Raw genomic sequence first — 12808 nt, 5'->3', positions numbered from 1 at the left:
AAAGGAAAGAAGTGTTTAACTTTAATCTGGGAAACAGCAGTGAATTATGGGGCTTTTATACTCGAAGGTTTACAGTTTAGAGAATTACAGAAGCCATGTGAAAGCCGTTTGGTGATGAGTATGAATTCTGCGGCAGTGAGATCATTTTCACATGATTGAAACATCGATAATAAACTGTTTTGATTTTTAGAGAAAAGAAACGAAAGCACTTGTTAGAGCAGAATAAAACCACAGCTTGACCTCATTCACAGACAGAACGTGGTGCAGGAGGGGTGGCCGTGTCCTCCCTCACCTGCAGGACGTCATCGTCCCAGCTGAGATTTAAATCAGCTTCTCGTTGCTTCAAATGAGTGTCAAAACAAACAGCTGCTTCACCTTGCACGGGGAGGGGACAGCCAGCCGCCTCCTGCACCCACCGACATTCAACAACAAAACAGACTCTGGCCCGAGGCCGAGGCCGGGTTTGGATTGGACCAGATCAGACCAGAACAACATGGCTGGTCAGGTCTGGGTGCTGTTAAAAAGGGAAAATAAACTAAACGTAAAACAGAGGAGGCACAAACACGAGCAGCGTGCGAGCCGGAGGGGGTCACAACCATAGAGAGTAAAAATACTGCAGTCCACGTGCCGTGCAGCAGTGTGTGTGCGTCTGTGAATGCATGTGTGCAGGTAAATGGGTGTAAGTGTGCAGGTAAACGTGTGTGTTGTGTGCATGCTTTCGGCGGACTCACTCCCAGGGGCTGGGCTGGTATTGGCTGTTGCGGTGGAGAGAGCTACGTGAGAGGGGGTAGAGATAGTGTTTACGTCGTGCAGCTGACTGAGCACGGAGGAGCGCCGTCTCACCGCTCCCTGAAACGAACCGCTGCGCTTGAACGTGCTCACTACCTCCATCTGCAGGACAGAGACAAAACAGCAGCATGACTCAGTGCGGGCTGGTCCGGTCTGAGCGTGTGACCCTCCCAAACGAGTTTCTGCCTCAGATAAAATGACAGTTGAGTTCTTTGTAACCTTCTCAATATTGCTGTGTGTGTGAGTGTGTGTTATTCTGTTTGCACATTCAGGCCAAAGAAAAACTGACCACAGGCACTTAAGGAGAGAGCCTGGCCTGGCTCTCTTATGAGACACGCTGATGTTGTTTAATGATCATCCCCACATAAAGCAGTCAGATAATCATGTAAAAGCTTTACACTGAGCATTAGCCTCCATACACACAGCTGTGATCCATACACACACTTCTATATGCCTACAACCACAGCATTCATCTCCCATTATGATGTTTATGTGGATCTAAGGTACCACTTCCATGTTAGAGAGCGCCATTTTGTGAAGATTTGGCCAGAACAGAAATGTAAGCTGTGTTGGAGAAAGAGAGAAAAGACTTGGATCATTATGTTTGGCACATTTAAAAAAACCAGCACAGACCGGATGAAACAGCCTGACTTTTGAAGAGTAAGAACAAATCAGACGTAGAGCTTAAAACATATCTAAAAATGTAAAGAAGAGTCCATAATTTGAAGTTCTTTGTCTCTTTACAAAAGTCTCTTCAGTTAGCATGAAAAGGCCATGACACTGGCAGTTTATCTGGGCAATGTCACATGTCCAAACAGTTTTGCAGCTCAGTTTATATATGTATAAATATGTATTCATATTCATTCATTCAAAGTAAAATACTACGACATTTAAATCGTCCCTTTGTTTCTGTAATTCGCCTCAAACAAACTGCTCATGTTTCATGGCCGAGTGAAGGTTCAGGTTGACATGTCTGGTGTGAGTTCCTATCTACAGTAAACCTTCAAACAGTACCTGGGTCTGGATACGGTTGAGGCCTCTGAACCAGAGGATCTGCCCGCGGCGCAGCTCTCTTTCAGCGCAGTCGATCTCCTCCTCATCCTCTGCAAGCTCCTCTCCTTCCTCCTCGCCCGGCTCCAGGCCAAGCCCCGCCTCCTTCAAACATGGCAGCCGCTCCGTTGGCACCGTGGCGATCACCTGCGAGCCACGTTTGTTGTAATTACACCGAGCAGGACGGTGCTTTTCAGATCTAGTCAGATATTCTTTATTGTCTCCAACTTATTTTATTGGCAACAAATGCTGCAGGACAGACATTTATGTATCAAAAGAGTGTCAAATAGAGATGCACCAATACCACAGTAAAAAAAAACTGAGTAAAATTACTTATATTTGAGTACTTGCTGATATCAAGTATTAATATTTATTCTTCTTGCAGCTGTTCCCTCTTCAGGGGTCTCCACAGCGAGTCAACCTCCTCCATCTCACTCTGTCCTCTGTGTCCTCTGTCCTCACTCCAACTACCTCCATGTCCTCTCTAACTGCATCTAACTCCTCTTTATCTTTTTCCTGGCAGCTGCATTTCTAACATCCTTCTACCAATATACACAATGTCCCTCCTCTGGACATGTCCAAACCACTGTCCCTCCTCTTGACATGTCCAAACCACTGTCCCTCCTCTTGACATGTCCAAACCACTGTCCCTCCTCTGGGCATGTCCAAACCACTGTCCCTCCTCTGGACATGTCCAAACCACTGTCCCTCCTCTGGGCATGTCCAAACCACTGTCCCTCCTCTGGACATGTCCAAACCACTGTCCCTCCTCTGGACATGTCCAAACCAATGTCCCTCCTCTGGGCATGTCCAAACCACTGTCCCTCCTCTTGACATGTCCAAACCACTGTCCCTCCTCTGGGCATGTCCAAACCACTGTCCCTCGTCTGGACACGTCCAAACCATCTCAGTGTGTCCTCTCTAACTTTATCTCCCAGTTGTTCAACCTGGGCTGTACCTCTGATGATCTCATTCCTGATCTTCTCCGTCCTTGTCTCTCCTAAGGAGAACCTCAACATCTTCATTTCTGCCACTTCCAGTTCTGTCTCCTGTGTCTTTTTGTCCATGTCTGTCTCCAGACCAAACATCATAGCTGGTCTCACCACTGTCTTGTAAACCTTTCCTTTGACCTTTCCTGACACCGTTTTGTCACAAATCACTCCACAGAAACTTGTCACAAACTTTTCTCCATCCACTCCATCCTGCCTGGACTCTCTTCTTCACCTCTTCACCACACTCCCCATGTTCCTGGACAGTGGACCCCAAGTCTTTGAAGTCCTGCACCTTTGTGACCTCTGCTCCTTGTAGCCTCACTGTTCCACCTCCTCCCTCTCATTCACACACATGGACTCTGTCTTACTAAGACTGACTTTCATTCCTCTTCTTTCAAGTGCATACCTCCACCTCTCCAAGTTCTCTTCCACCTGTTCCCTGTTCTCTCCACAGATCACAATAAGAGCATTAATAAATTCCATTAAACTTTTTAAAAATACCTTGAAAGTGTGATTGACCAGAGGATCTGACGCTCCATGATAACATCTTAAACACAGCAGGACATTGAGATTTTTTTTTTTCAAACGTGCCCGTTGGTGAGTTGGAAGACTCGTGCTCAGATTCACATATTCTCAGGATTCTCTTCTGCTCAACGACAAACCAGCTGGTTTTTAACATGTTTTATCAAATTGCTCGAATTAAAAGTGCAACATCTCCTTGTTCTTCTTGACAACATTGCTAAGTTTATTTTGCAGTCCTTCTTACTTTTGTCCTCATCGTCCACTTTGAATTACTTCCACGCTTCTTCTTCTTTGCCTTGTGCTGTTTATTGGCGTTTAGTATAGAAAAAAAGAACAGGCTGCCTTTGCTCCTGCTCTACCACCTGACTGTTAGACTGGGAGGTGAACACCATGCTGTGGTTAAAAGGGGATCAGTACTGTGGTACTGGAACACTTTTATAAGTACGAGGACATGCACAGACCAATAGCAGATACCGTTATCAGTATTGGTGCATCCCTAGAATGAATCATGAAAGAAAAGTGAGAGAAATATTCTAAAAATGTTTGGAAAATAAAGCTCTAAAAATTAAATGAAGCATTTTAAAGCCTCAACATTTAAACGCTCACACCAACATGCACTTTATGTATGTCCATCATGAGCCACTGTACTTAGGAAGGAAACACAGCAAAGGAGAAAACTCTAACCTAATATCTTTATATTTACATTGATAAAAGTGATGCCTTTAGAAACAAACTAATCAAAGTTCATGTAAATAAATACAGTCAGGACTGTGAGCTTCCTGTGAATTATGTTCAAGGTGGATTTTTATTGAGTTTTTCAAATTATATACATTTATAACGAAGTACTATTTTAAAATTTCCCTTATTCATTCATTTTTCATCTGTTATAAAGCCCAAAACAATATGAATGTATTATTCAAACTTCTTGTTAAATATATTTTAAGTGTTGTAGACCCACAGCTTAGCATCTCATTGTAACAGTTTTTTGTACTTTATATTTTAATGTATTCAAACATAATTCCTAAACCTCAGGATATTATATGGGCAGAGTAAAAAACAGAAAAAGATAAGTGATGTGGGTTTTTTTAAAAATATTTTTTCTGTGACTGAATACGTTTTCTTGCTCAGAGTTGCTCTGATGAATCACTCTCATCTTACATCTAAGATAAGAAATAGTTGTTAGATGTTTTGTGAACACAGCTCCAGAACTCAGAAGTGTTTAATTTCAGATAAATTTACAGAACTTGCTTACTGTGGTTTGAAATGGAGCTGCTTACCTGCCCCCAGAGAAGCTCTCCAACTCCCACAAACAGACACCAGAGCCACTGCTCCATGTTGAGAGGGGCACAGCTGAAGGGCTTTCCCCCCCACTGCACGATCACAATCTGCAGCAGAAACACAACGAAGAGCATCACTACTACAAACATGCAAACACAGCATGAAGGGAAAAACCAGCCCTGCATCATCCAGAACTGTTTACCTCTTCCAACTATGTACTGTAAAAATAATTAGCATATTATCCCAGTAATGGCAGAATCATAGTTATTTATAGTATTTAGTGTCTGTGTAGGTGGTCTGTAGTGTGCCTGATCAGCGTCTGTAGTCAATCAAAAGTTTACCCATCTCCCAGTGGACTGATACATTCAGCAGCCTCAGCACCATTTGTGTAAACACGGTCTATGCTCCGCACAGACATTTAAATAACACGGACGTTGCTTGGTTGAGAAAACAGCAATAAACTGAACGAATCGTGTCGTGAAAATGGGTTTATTATTAGGTTATGTATTTTTTTTTCCAAAGCTGAAAGACTCTTTTGAGAATGAGTTGTTTTGTAAGCCTGAAAATCAATTTAAAAAGCAGGCCCTCGTTTGGCTAGCCATTAGCCTAGCCTGGACTTTTACCTCTTTCTCTGTGCTCTAACTGATAATACAGCTGATAAATTACTAATATTAGACACAATATCACTTTGAAGTTTGACTGGACTGTCCCTTTAAATCACTGAACCCAGAAAATAAGTGGTCCCACATACAGACGTGTATTTTAACCTGCGATTATTCTATTTATTGTCCGCTGCCATGAAAGGTGGATGATAACGAGATTACCTTTGTGTTCGTTCATCTTTTAGTAAAATATCTCATGAACCAGTGAATGGATCTAAATGAAACTTTCAGAAAGTGGATGCACGTCTACAACTTATATACTTTTCAATTCAAGGTAGCAGCCGCAGCTAAACCACTCGGCAACACAAAACGACTACAAATATAGACCTAAACTTTGGTGTGGTAGTAGCTGAGACTCATCCCTGACATCATCTCTGAGCAGTAACAAATCACGCCCGGTGGCGGGTGATGTGCATCCCTTCAAGAAATGCTAGTTGGTTTCGTTATGTGCTGGTGTTAAAACATGTTGGGCATTTTCACACATTTCACAAATTTCATGAACTTTCTTCAAACTATTTGCAGAAAAAAAAAAGATTTAGATCAAGTCTCAAAAGTGATTCTGTTTAATTTGATCTCACTGTACAAAAACAAATTTAGAGTGTGCACTGAATTATGTGTTCTGCCTCATTAAGCGCGGTCCATTACACGCTGATTATTTAAGTCTGGGCAGGTGCAGCAGTAACACTTTTAATGGCAACATGATAATTTACATAAGGAACAAGGCTCAGGAGAGACAAACCACACGTAGACCTCAGTGGGGGCGTAATGCAGGCTATTAAATACAATATAATCCTTCCTAAGAACTGTACGTCATTCTTTTTCACCTCTCAAACTGCCTACAGTCTTGAGCTTGTTAGACATTTTTTAAACCAGGGTCGTCTGAACTTTAGTTCTGTCAGTTTTAAACTCCAGCCAACACCTTTTGTTTTTTGTCTAGAGCAACATGAAGCTCAGAGAAGCTTTGAAATTTTTTTTTTTTTTATCGCTTTCACTTGTTTTTGTTTGCTTTTATGTGTACCCACAGTTTCCTGATCCATTGTTTTTAGCCTGTGTTCACTAAGAGTAAGTTCAAACAGCATATTTAACTAAAAGCACGTGCCGTTTTAGCCTGAGGAACCGTTTCTACTCTTTCTGTCCTGGGAAGATGACAGAATAGTCTGAGTTGCTGCTGCTTGTCTGTCTAAAGAGTAAATGGTAGCCTCTTTATTTCCTGCTTTAGATCGAAATTACTGTAACTGCTGGAAAAATAACATTTTACACATAAATCTGATGTTCGAGATTACTTATATCCTGTTAGTAAATGTACAACAATCAACGTGTTCTTAATAATCTGTCATGTTATATTCAGATTAGCCTCTTGTCGAGGCTGGAAAGAAAACGTTGATCTAATTTTCCAAAAGAATCGTCTCAAGAGACGATGCAACAAGCAGCATTATATTGTTTTAGTACACGTGATTTGTCTCTTTGTCTTTGTGTTCTAATGTCCTCTGAATAAATAAACGTGAAACACCACTGAAGGACAAAACAAGCATTTTGTTCCAGCAGGTCATTCAGCCTGACCTGCACAGCGAAAGTCCCCAGAACGATGGTGCAGAAGATGGGATTAGCGAATATGCCATCGAAGACGTTTCTCTCGCCGTGGATCTTGCGAGCGTTGATCTCGTTAAAAAGCTGCATGAGGACGAAGGTGTTGAAGATGATTGTGTAGTGTTCTGAGGGGGGCGAGTGGAGCGGAGCGTTGCGGCCGCTGTCGATGTTAAACATGCGCTCGCCTGGGGGGTAAAAAGCAGAGAAGGAAGAGCTAATGAGAGGGTTAAAAAAAGAAGAAAGAAAGGTAATCCATTTTATGAAACGTGTTGTTTCCTGGAGGATAGTTAGATATCTGAACACTTAGTTGTGCAAACAGATATCTAGAGGGTTGTCAGTGAATAAATCTAGACCCAGTCTTCACTTCTTTATCTTTGATTTCAAGGACTCAAACTGTTTTTTAATCTTTTACAGAATTTCTGATCATAGGTCTCCAAGTTTTCTGAATGTCTTAAAAACAAAACTTTGGATGCTGCTGTTTCATCTGATTTCTTTGGGCTTGACATATTTTTCGGTCCTCCACGTTTCCACGTTTTTTCAAAGATTTTAATCATCACATTAAACACCATGTTGATATATGTCCAACAGTCAAGGAGCTAAAGTCCAAGGACGGTTTTTGAAAGACCTTCATAAATCCTGCAGTACTAGTGATCAGCAACACTTTGGTAGATTACAAGAAGAAATAGCTCTTTGGAATAAAAGTATCCACTTTATTTGTTCCTGGGGGCTCCACTGTATAAATGATTATGGGTACAACTTCCTGTCAGACAGGAAGTAGCAGTAAGTATTGGTTAATGGAGCGCAGACCGCGGTTTATTTGAAAGTAATTCTTTCAGTTCAGCAAATAAATTCTGTTTTTGTTTTGTTTACATCTATTTAACAACCATAAAGTTTACTAAAACAGCCGTGCTGAGTTCAGGTACCTGTTGTGTTCACGGCTGCAGATCAACCGGATCAAACTAAATCAGTGGCTACAACCACAGAGTTTGAACATGAACCCAAAACAAAAAGAGTTCCTGTGATAAGAGGTAGTTTCATCTCCTACCTACAGATGAGGAATTAAGAAGAATGAGGCTGAAAAATGTGAACTTGAAGAGACCGCCCAAAACTCTGTGAGCTCATTTCACTTTGTTGACAAACTGCCGACGGAGGAAAACCTGCATCCTACTTTGTGTCTGGACTAAAATAAACCCCTGGAGAAGAGACGCCGGATCCTCAGAAGGATTGAAAACAGTGACGAGAACATCAGAGATGATTTCAGGTGTATGGAGGTCACAGCTTTATAGTATTTGTCTTCAGTTTTACGATTTTCTCTGTAATTAACTCAAGCTCAGTGATGGAGGACTTTAAGGCTTTGTCTGGACTCTGTGTCTGACTTAAAGTCAGTAAGATTGTGTCCCACCTCTTTTAACAAAACAAGACTGATCTTATTACTGTGGAGACACTGATACACCTCAGAGCTGTTCAGGTTGTTCATCACTTCACCGTCAGAAGAACTGAGTCAATGAAGTAGCTAAATGTGCTGGTAGATGTAGCTAAATGTGCTAGTAGATGTAGCTAAATGTGCTAGTAGATGTAGCTAAATGTGCTGGTAGATGTAGCTAAATGTGCTAGGAGATGTAGCTAAATGTGCTAGTAGATGTAATCTGCAGGCACTTCTTCAGCTCGTCCTCCGTCCCTCGTCCTCAGCAGCATCGGTATGATTATATCATGTTTGAGCTCTGACAGGTGGTGTTCCTACAGGTTTAAATTAAATCCACAACACTCAGAGAAACTACATTAGCTCGTACTGTTCACACATAAACAAACGTTGGTCATGCAAAGCAGCATGGGGGCTAGGAATAAGGTGGAAAGAAAATAAAGAGAGGATCAGATATTTTATACAGTAACTGTTGTACACTCTGTTTTCTGTTAAAATAATCTGATCAGTTTCTGTTTTTTGAGATCATCATGAAGCTGTTACTCTGTGGATGTTTTTCCAACGCAGTCCTTGGCTGATATATGTGGATTTCCAGCAGAATAGATGTGATAAAAACACTTATTCTGTTTCTGTGTTGGCTATGTGCTTTCCTTCACTTGTTCTTGAATTTGAGTTGCTTGTTTGAAACAAGCCCTCCATGCGTACCTCAAGAGGGTTCTGTAACAGGAAGCTCGTCGTCGCTCGTGTGTGTGTTCCCAAACGAGCATGGCTAGGCCAATTACCATCAGCAGACATCCGGTGAGTCAGAGCGCTGCTGGCTGGCTGTGTCTCCACTAAGGCTGAAATATTTTCTGCTTCTATTTTCAACTTCCATCACGTCCAGGACAACTTTCAGAAGATGATTTAAAGCTTCAGATTCAGCTGTAGTGTTGAGGGATTAGATACAACTAGAGAAATTACATTCTGCTGAAACGCTGCATGAACGCTGAACCTGAATGACAGCTGAAATTCGTTTAGGAAGCTAAAACTGACATGTTAAAACTCAAAGAAAATTAAATTAGCTAAAAGGAGCAACATAAAACAGCCAAAAATAACCAAATGTTATCTAAAAGTAGCACAAAGTTAGCTTCAAGTGTGTTAGCTATAAAATAAAGGCAGCCAAAAGTGTCTATCTAAAAGGGTTATCTATAAGTGAAAAGTAGCAAAATACCAGCTAAAAGCATTAAAAGGTTACCTAGAAGCTAAAACTAACTAAAGACCAGCTAGAAGCTTAAAGTAGCATAGGAAGACAAAAACAGAGACAGTTTGCTGAAGCAGATTTTAAAGAGAACAATATTTTTCTACAGGGAAGATTTTTGGGATTTTTTTTAACTATTGCCTCTCAGCTAGAAGGTTGCTGGTTCAAATCCCGGCCTGGGGGCCTTTCTGGGTGGAGTTTGCATGTTCTGTCCGTGCATGCGTGGGTTTTCTCCAGGTACTCCGGTTTCTTTCCCCAGACCAAAACATGCATGTTAGACTGATTGGTAACTCTGAATTGTCTCTAGGTGAAAGAGTGAATGGCTGTTTGTCTCGTTTGTCTCTGTGTCCTTGTGATGGACTGGAGACCTGTCCAGGTGTCCCCCGCCTCTCGCACAGTGATTGACCCCCACGACCCGAAAAGGAAGTAAGCCGGTAAAGATAATGGATGGAAGGTAAATATTTTTTAAAGTATAAAAGTTACAAAAACACAAAAGTCACAGCATCCAGCTCCTGTTTGAGATTTTGATTTACTAAAATAGCACACAGTATGCAAGAAAAGTAGGTAGTACTTAGTCAGCATTCACACTATTAAACATTCTGTAAGAGTCAAGGAGATGGTTGTTCACAAAGACCTTTGGACCTACCTATGAACAGCAAGGTGAAGATGATGATGAGCTGGTACACTCCATGACCCAAGATGTTCTTCATCATGGTCAGTGAGATGAGCGGGTTGTTCCGGCCGTAGGGCTTTCTTAGTAGGAGGGCTTCGGTTGGGGGCTCAGTGGCCAGGGCAAGTGAAGCAAACGTGTCCATGATCAGATTCACCCAAAGCATCTGGACCGCCTTCAGAGGAGAATCCTGCAGAGACATTATCAACCAGAGCCTTGTGTCAGAAGTCCTGGTCGAATAAGGCCGAGTTTTCACTGATCAGTGGTAAAATCTCTAATATTTAGTTTTTTTAACTTCTCAAAGATCTGCTCTAGGCAGCTTACAGTCTTGCTGCAGTGTTTGTGTGACCACGGTTAGAAAACCCCAGAAGTTTCTGTGGAAGCTGTGGCATCTTTCAGCTCTAAGCCATCAACAGATGAATTAAGACCAGCGTTGTATTCTGTAGGACTGTTATCATTGGACGTTTCTGTCACTCCTTGGTTTAATTGTATATAAGTTATATTAAACTGCTGCTCGTGCTGATGTTAGACATGTTAAGGTGTTACTGCAGATGTTAAAATTAGTGTCCTTGTAGCTCCTCTCCAGCCCACTTTGGCATTTGCGAACCAATTAATCCAGGATGTTCTGAGAAGTACTGGTCAAACCCAGTTTGTTTTTCTAACTGTGGATTATTCTACTTCTGTGAAACAGGGCCCTGACATTAGGCTCCTTTATAAAACAGTTCTGTGAAACGGCTGCACAGACCAGTATGTCTTCCTCCTCCCTCTGGCCGTTCATAAATCACAGATTTCCACTCAGACGTGAGCTTTCAGAAACGAAGTGGGAAGTGTGGAATCGTTAGAGGCGTGGAGCAGAACTCAGCTGAGATGCCGTGGAGTGCATTAAATGTGCGAAGTACATCTCCTTCATGTCAATAACAAAACACGACAAATTAACTCACTTTAGAGATTCACTTTGTGGTTAACTATTTTTGTGATTACACAAACAACGAAGTTACTGTGCGTCATCAACAATATCCTCTCTGTAATTAATCTTTTTGTTGTTGTTCAATCGGGCGAGAAGGCAGGCGCACATTTATGTAATCAGTTCATTGCATTACTGAGCTGCAGCACAGCAGCTTTCTTTTTCACATGGTGGCCGGACCGACTCTGTTACTACCTCGCTTAACAGCATAGAGGCACACCAGAGGTGGACTGTCGTCAACCGCCCTCGCCTCCTCGGTTTATTCAAAAGTTACACTGCGGCTGCTAGAACATGTCTCGATCCTGGACTGAGGCGTCTTATGAAAGAGCCTGTAGATGATTATTCCCTGTCCCTGTCAAGGCTCCTCAGTTACTCTTTTAGCTGCCAGCTCCTTGCATTTCATTTGTTCTGCTCCTTGTGTTCCCTGTTATTTAACTGCAGAACTTCACCTGGACACAATTCTGATCTGCGAGTGTGCAAATATGTTCAGATTTCACCTGCATCTGTGTCATCTTTCCACCTTGCAAACTCACAACATTTTACAAAAACTTCTTTAGTTCTTTAACACATATTTCTGCAGGTTGATGATGCCCAACTGAAAACGTGAACCTCTTGAAATGGCACGATATTGCTGCTTACATAAGCTTGCTTTAAAAATGCAGTAAAAGCAATTTAGCAGTTCCTTGTCTTAGCCGATGTGAAGTGAGTGATGCTTTCAGAAGTGACATTTGTGTGTCTGCAGTATACTTATGTGTGCGTGTACAGGAGTGCACAAACGTCAGCATGCATGTGCATGTGTCCACCTGAGTGATGCAGGCCCCGGTGAAGGCCACGATGACAGCCACTATGTTGACCGTGAGCTGGAACTGCAGGAACTTGGAGATGCTATCGTAAACATTTCGTCCCCACATCACCGCCTTGACAATGCTGCTGAAGTTGTCATCAGTCAGGATGATGTCGGACGCCTCTTTAGCCACGTCTGTCCCCGCAATACCCTGGCAGAGATTGAGACAGAGTGAGAGACGACTCATGACATGATTCATGTGAGCATTCAAGCATCCAAATCACTTGGGAGGGCGACTGGCTCAATATCGCGTTGTTCTGCCTCTGAGGGCTACCGCTTGGTGTGAGTAAGAACAAAGTTTAAACTATCCAAAACACTTATATTTATAGATAAAGTTGACATTTTCATTGGGCGATTGCAACCTCAACTCTGCAAAAGTTGGGATGCTGTGTATAATGTAAACACAAGAAACACAGAATGCAATGGTCTGTAAATCTCATACAGCCATATTTTATCGACAATTAACACAATAACAAATGTTTAAACTAAGAAAATTGTAAAATGTTTAAAATAAAGATCGTTTTGAAGTTTATGACAGCAAAAAAGTTGCTCCAGGTCCATGTTTCTGTTTTTGAGGCTTTCCCTCTTCTTTTAACAACAGTCTGTAAATGTCCAGCAACGGAGGAGACCAGCTATAGCAGCTTTTGGAGGACCTGAGGAAACCAGTTGTTGACGGGGGGGGGGGGGGGGGGGGGGGGGGGGGGGCGGGGACTGTCGCCGGTGAGGGGGGGGGGGGGCCAGTGGGGTGTGGGTGGTGTGTGCTGTCGTTGCTTAAATAAAGCTTCCAGTGCGT

At 42.2% G+C, this 12808-nt stretch overlaps 1 protein-coding gene across 1 annotated transcript in view; it reads right to left on the bottom strand.

The window, feature by feature from the left end:
* atp2b3b (ATPase plasma membrane Ca2+ transporting 3b) overlaps positions 1–12808 on the bottom strand; it is a 67805-nt gene that overhangs the window by 8682 nt on the left and 46315 nt on the right. Inside the window, exons 21-26 of the mRNA XM_037685052.1 lie at positions 11975–12166; positions 10184–10397; positions 6854–7065; positions 4631–4738; positions 1804–1986; positions 805–891 (exon numbers count right to left, since the gene is read on the bottom strand). Coding sequence (XP_037540980.1) covers positions 805–891; positions 1804–1986; positions 4631–4738; positions 6854–7065; positions 10184–10397; positions 11975–12166 — 996 coding nt within the window. The remainder of the gene's footprint in view (positions 1–804; positions 892–1803; positions 1987–4630; positions 4739–6853; positions 7066–10183; positions 10398–11974; positions 12167–12808) is intronic.

Source organism: Nematolebias whitei, chromosome 11 (assembly GCF_014905685.2).
Source record: "Nematolebias whitei isolate Nwh7 chromosome 11, NemWhi1, whole genome shotgun sequence".
In the NCBI taxonomy this organism is placed as follows: domain Eukaryota; kingdom Metazoa; phylum Chordata; class Actinopteri; order Cyprinodontiformes; family Rivulidae; genus Nematolebias; species Nematolebias whitei.
The sequence above is the reverse complement of the archived record's forward strand: the minus strand, read 5'-3'. Positions and strand labels throughout refer to the sequence as shown.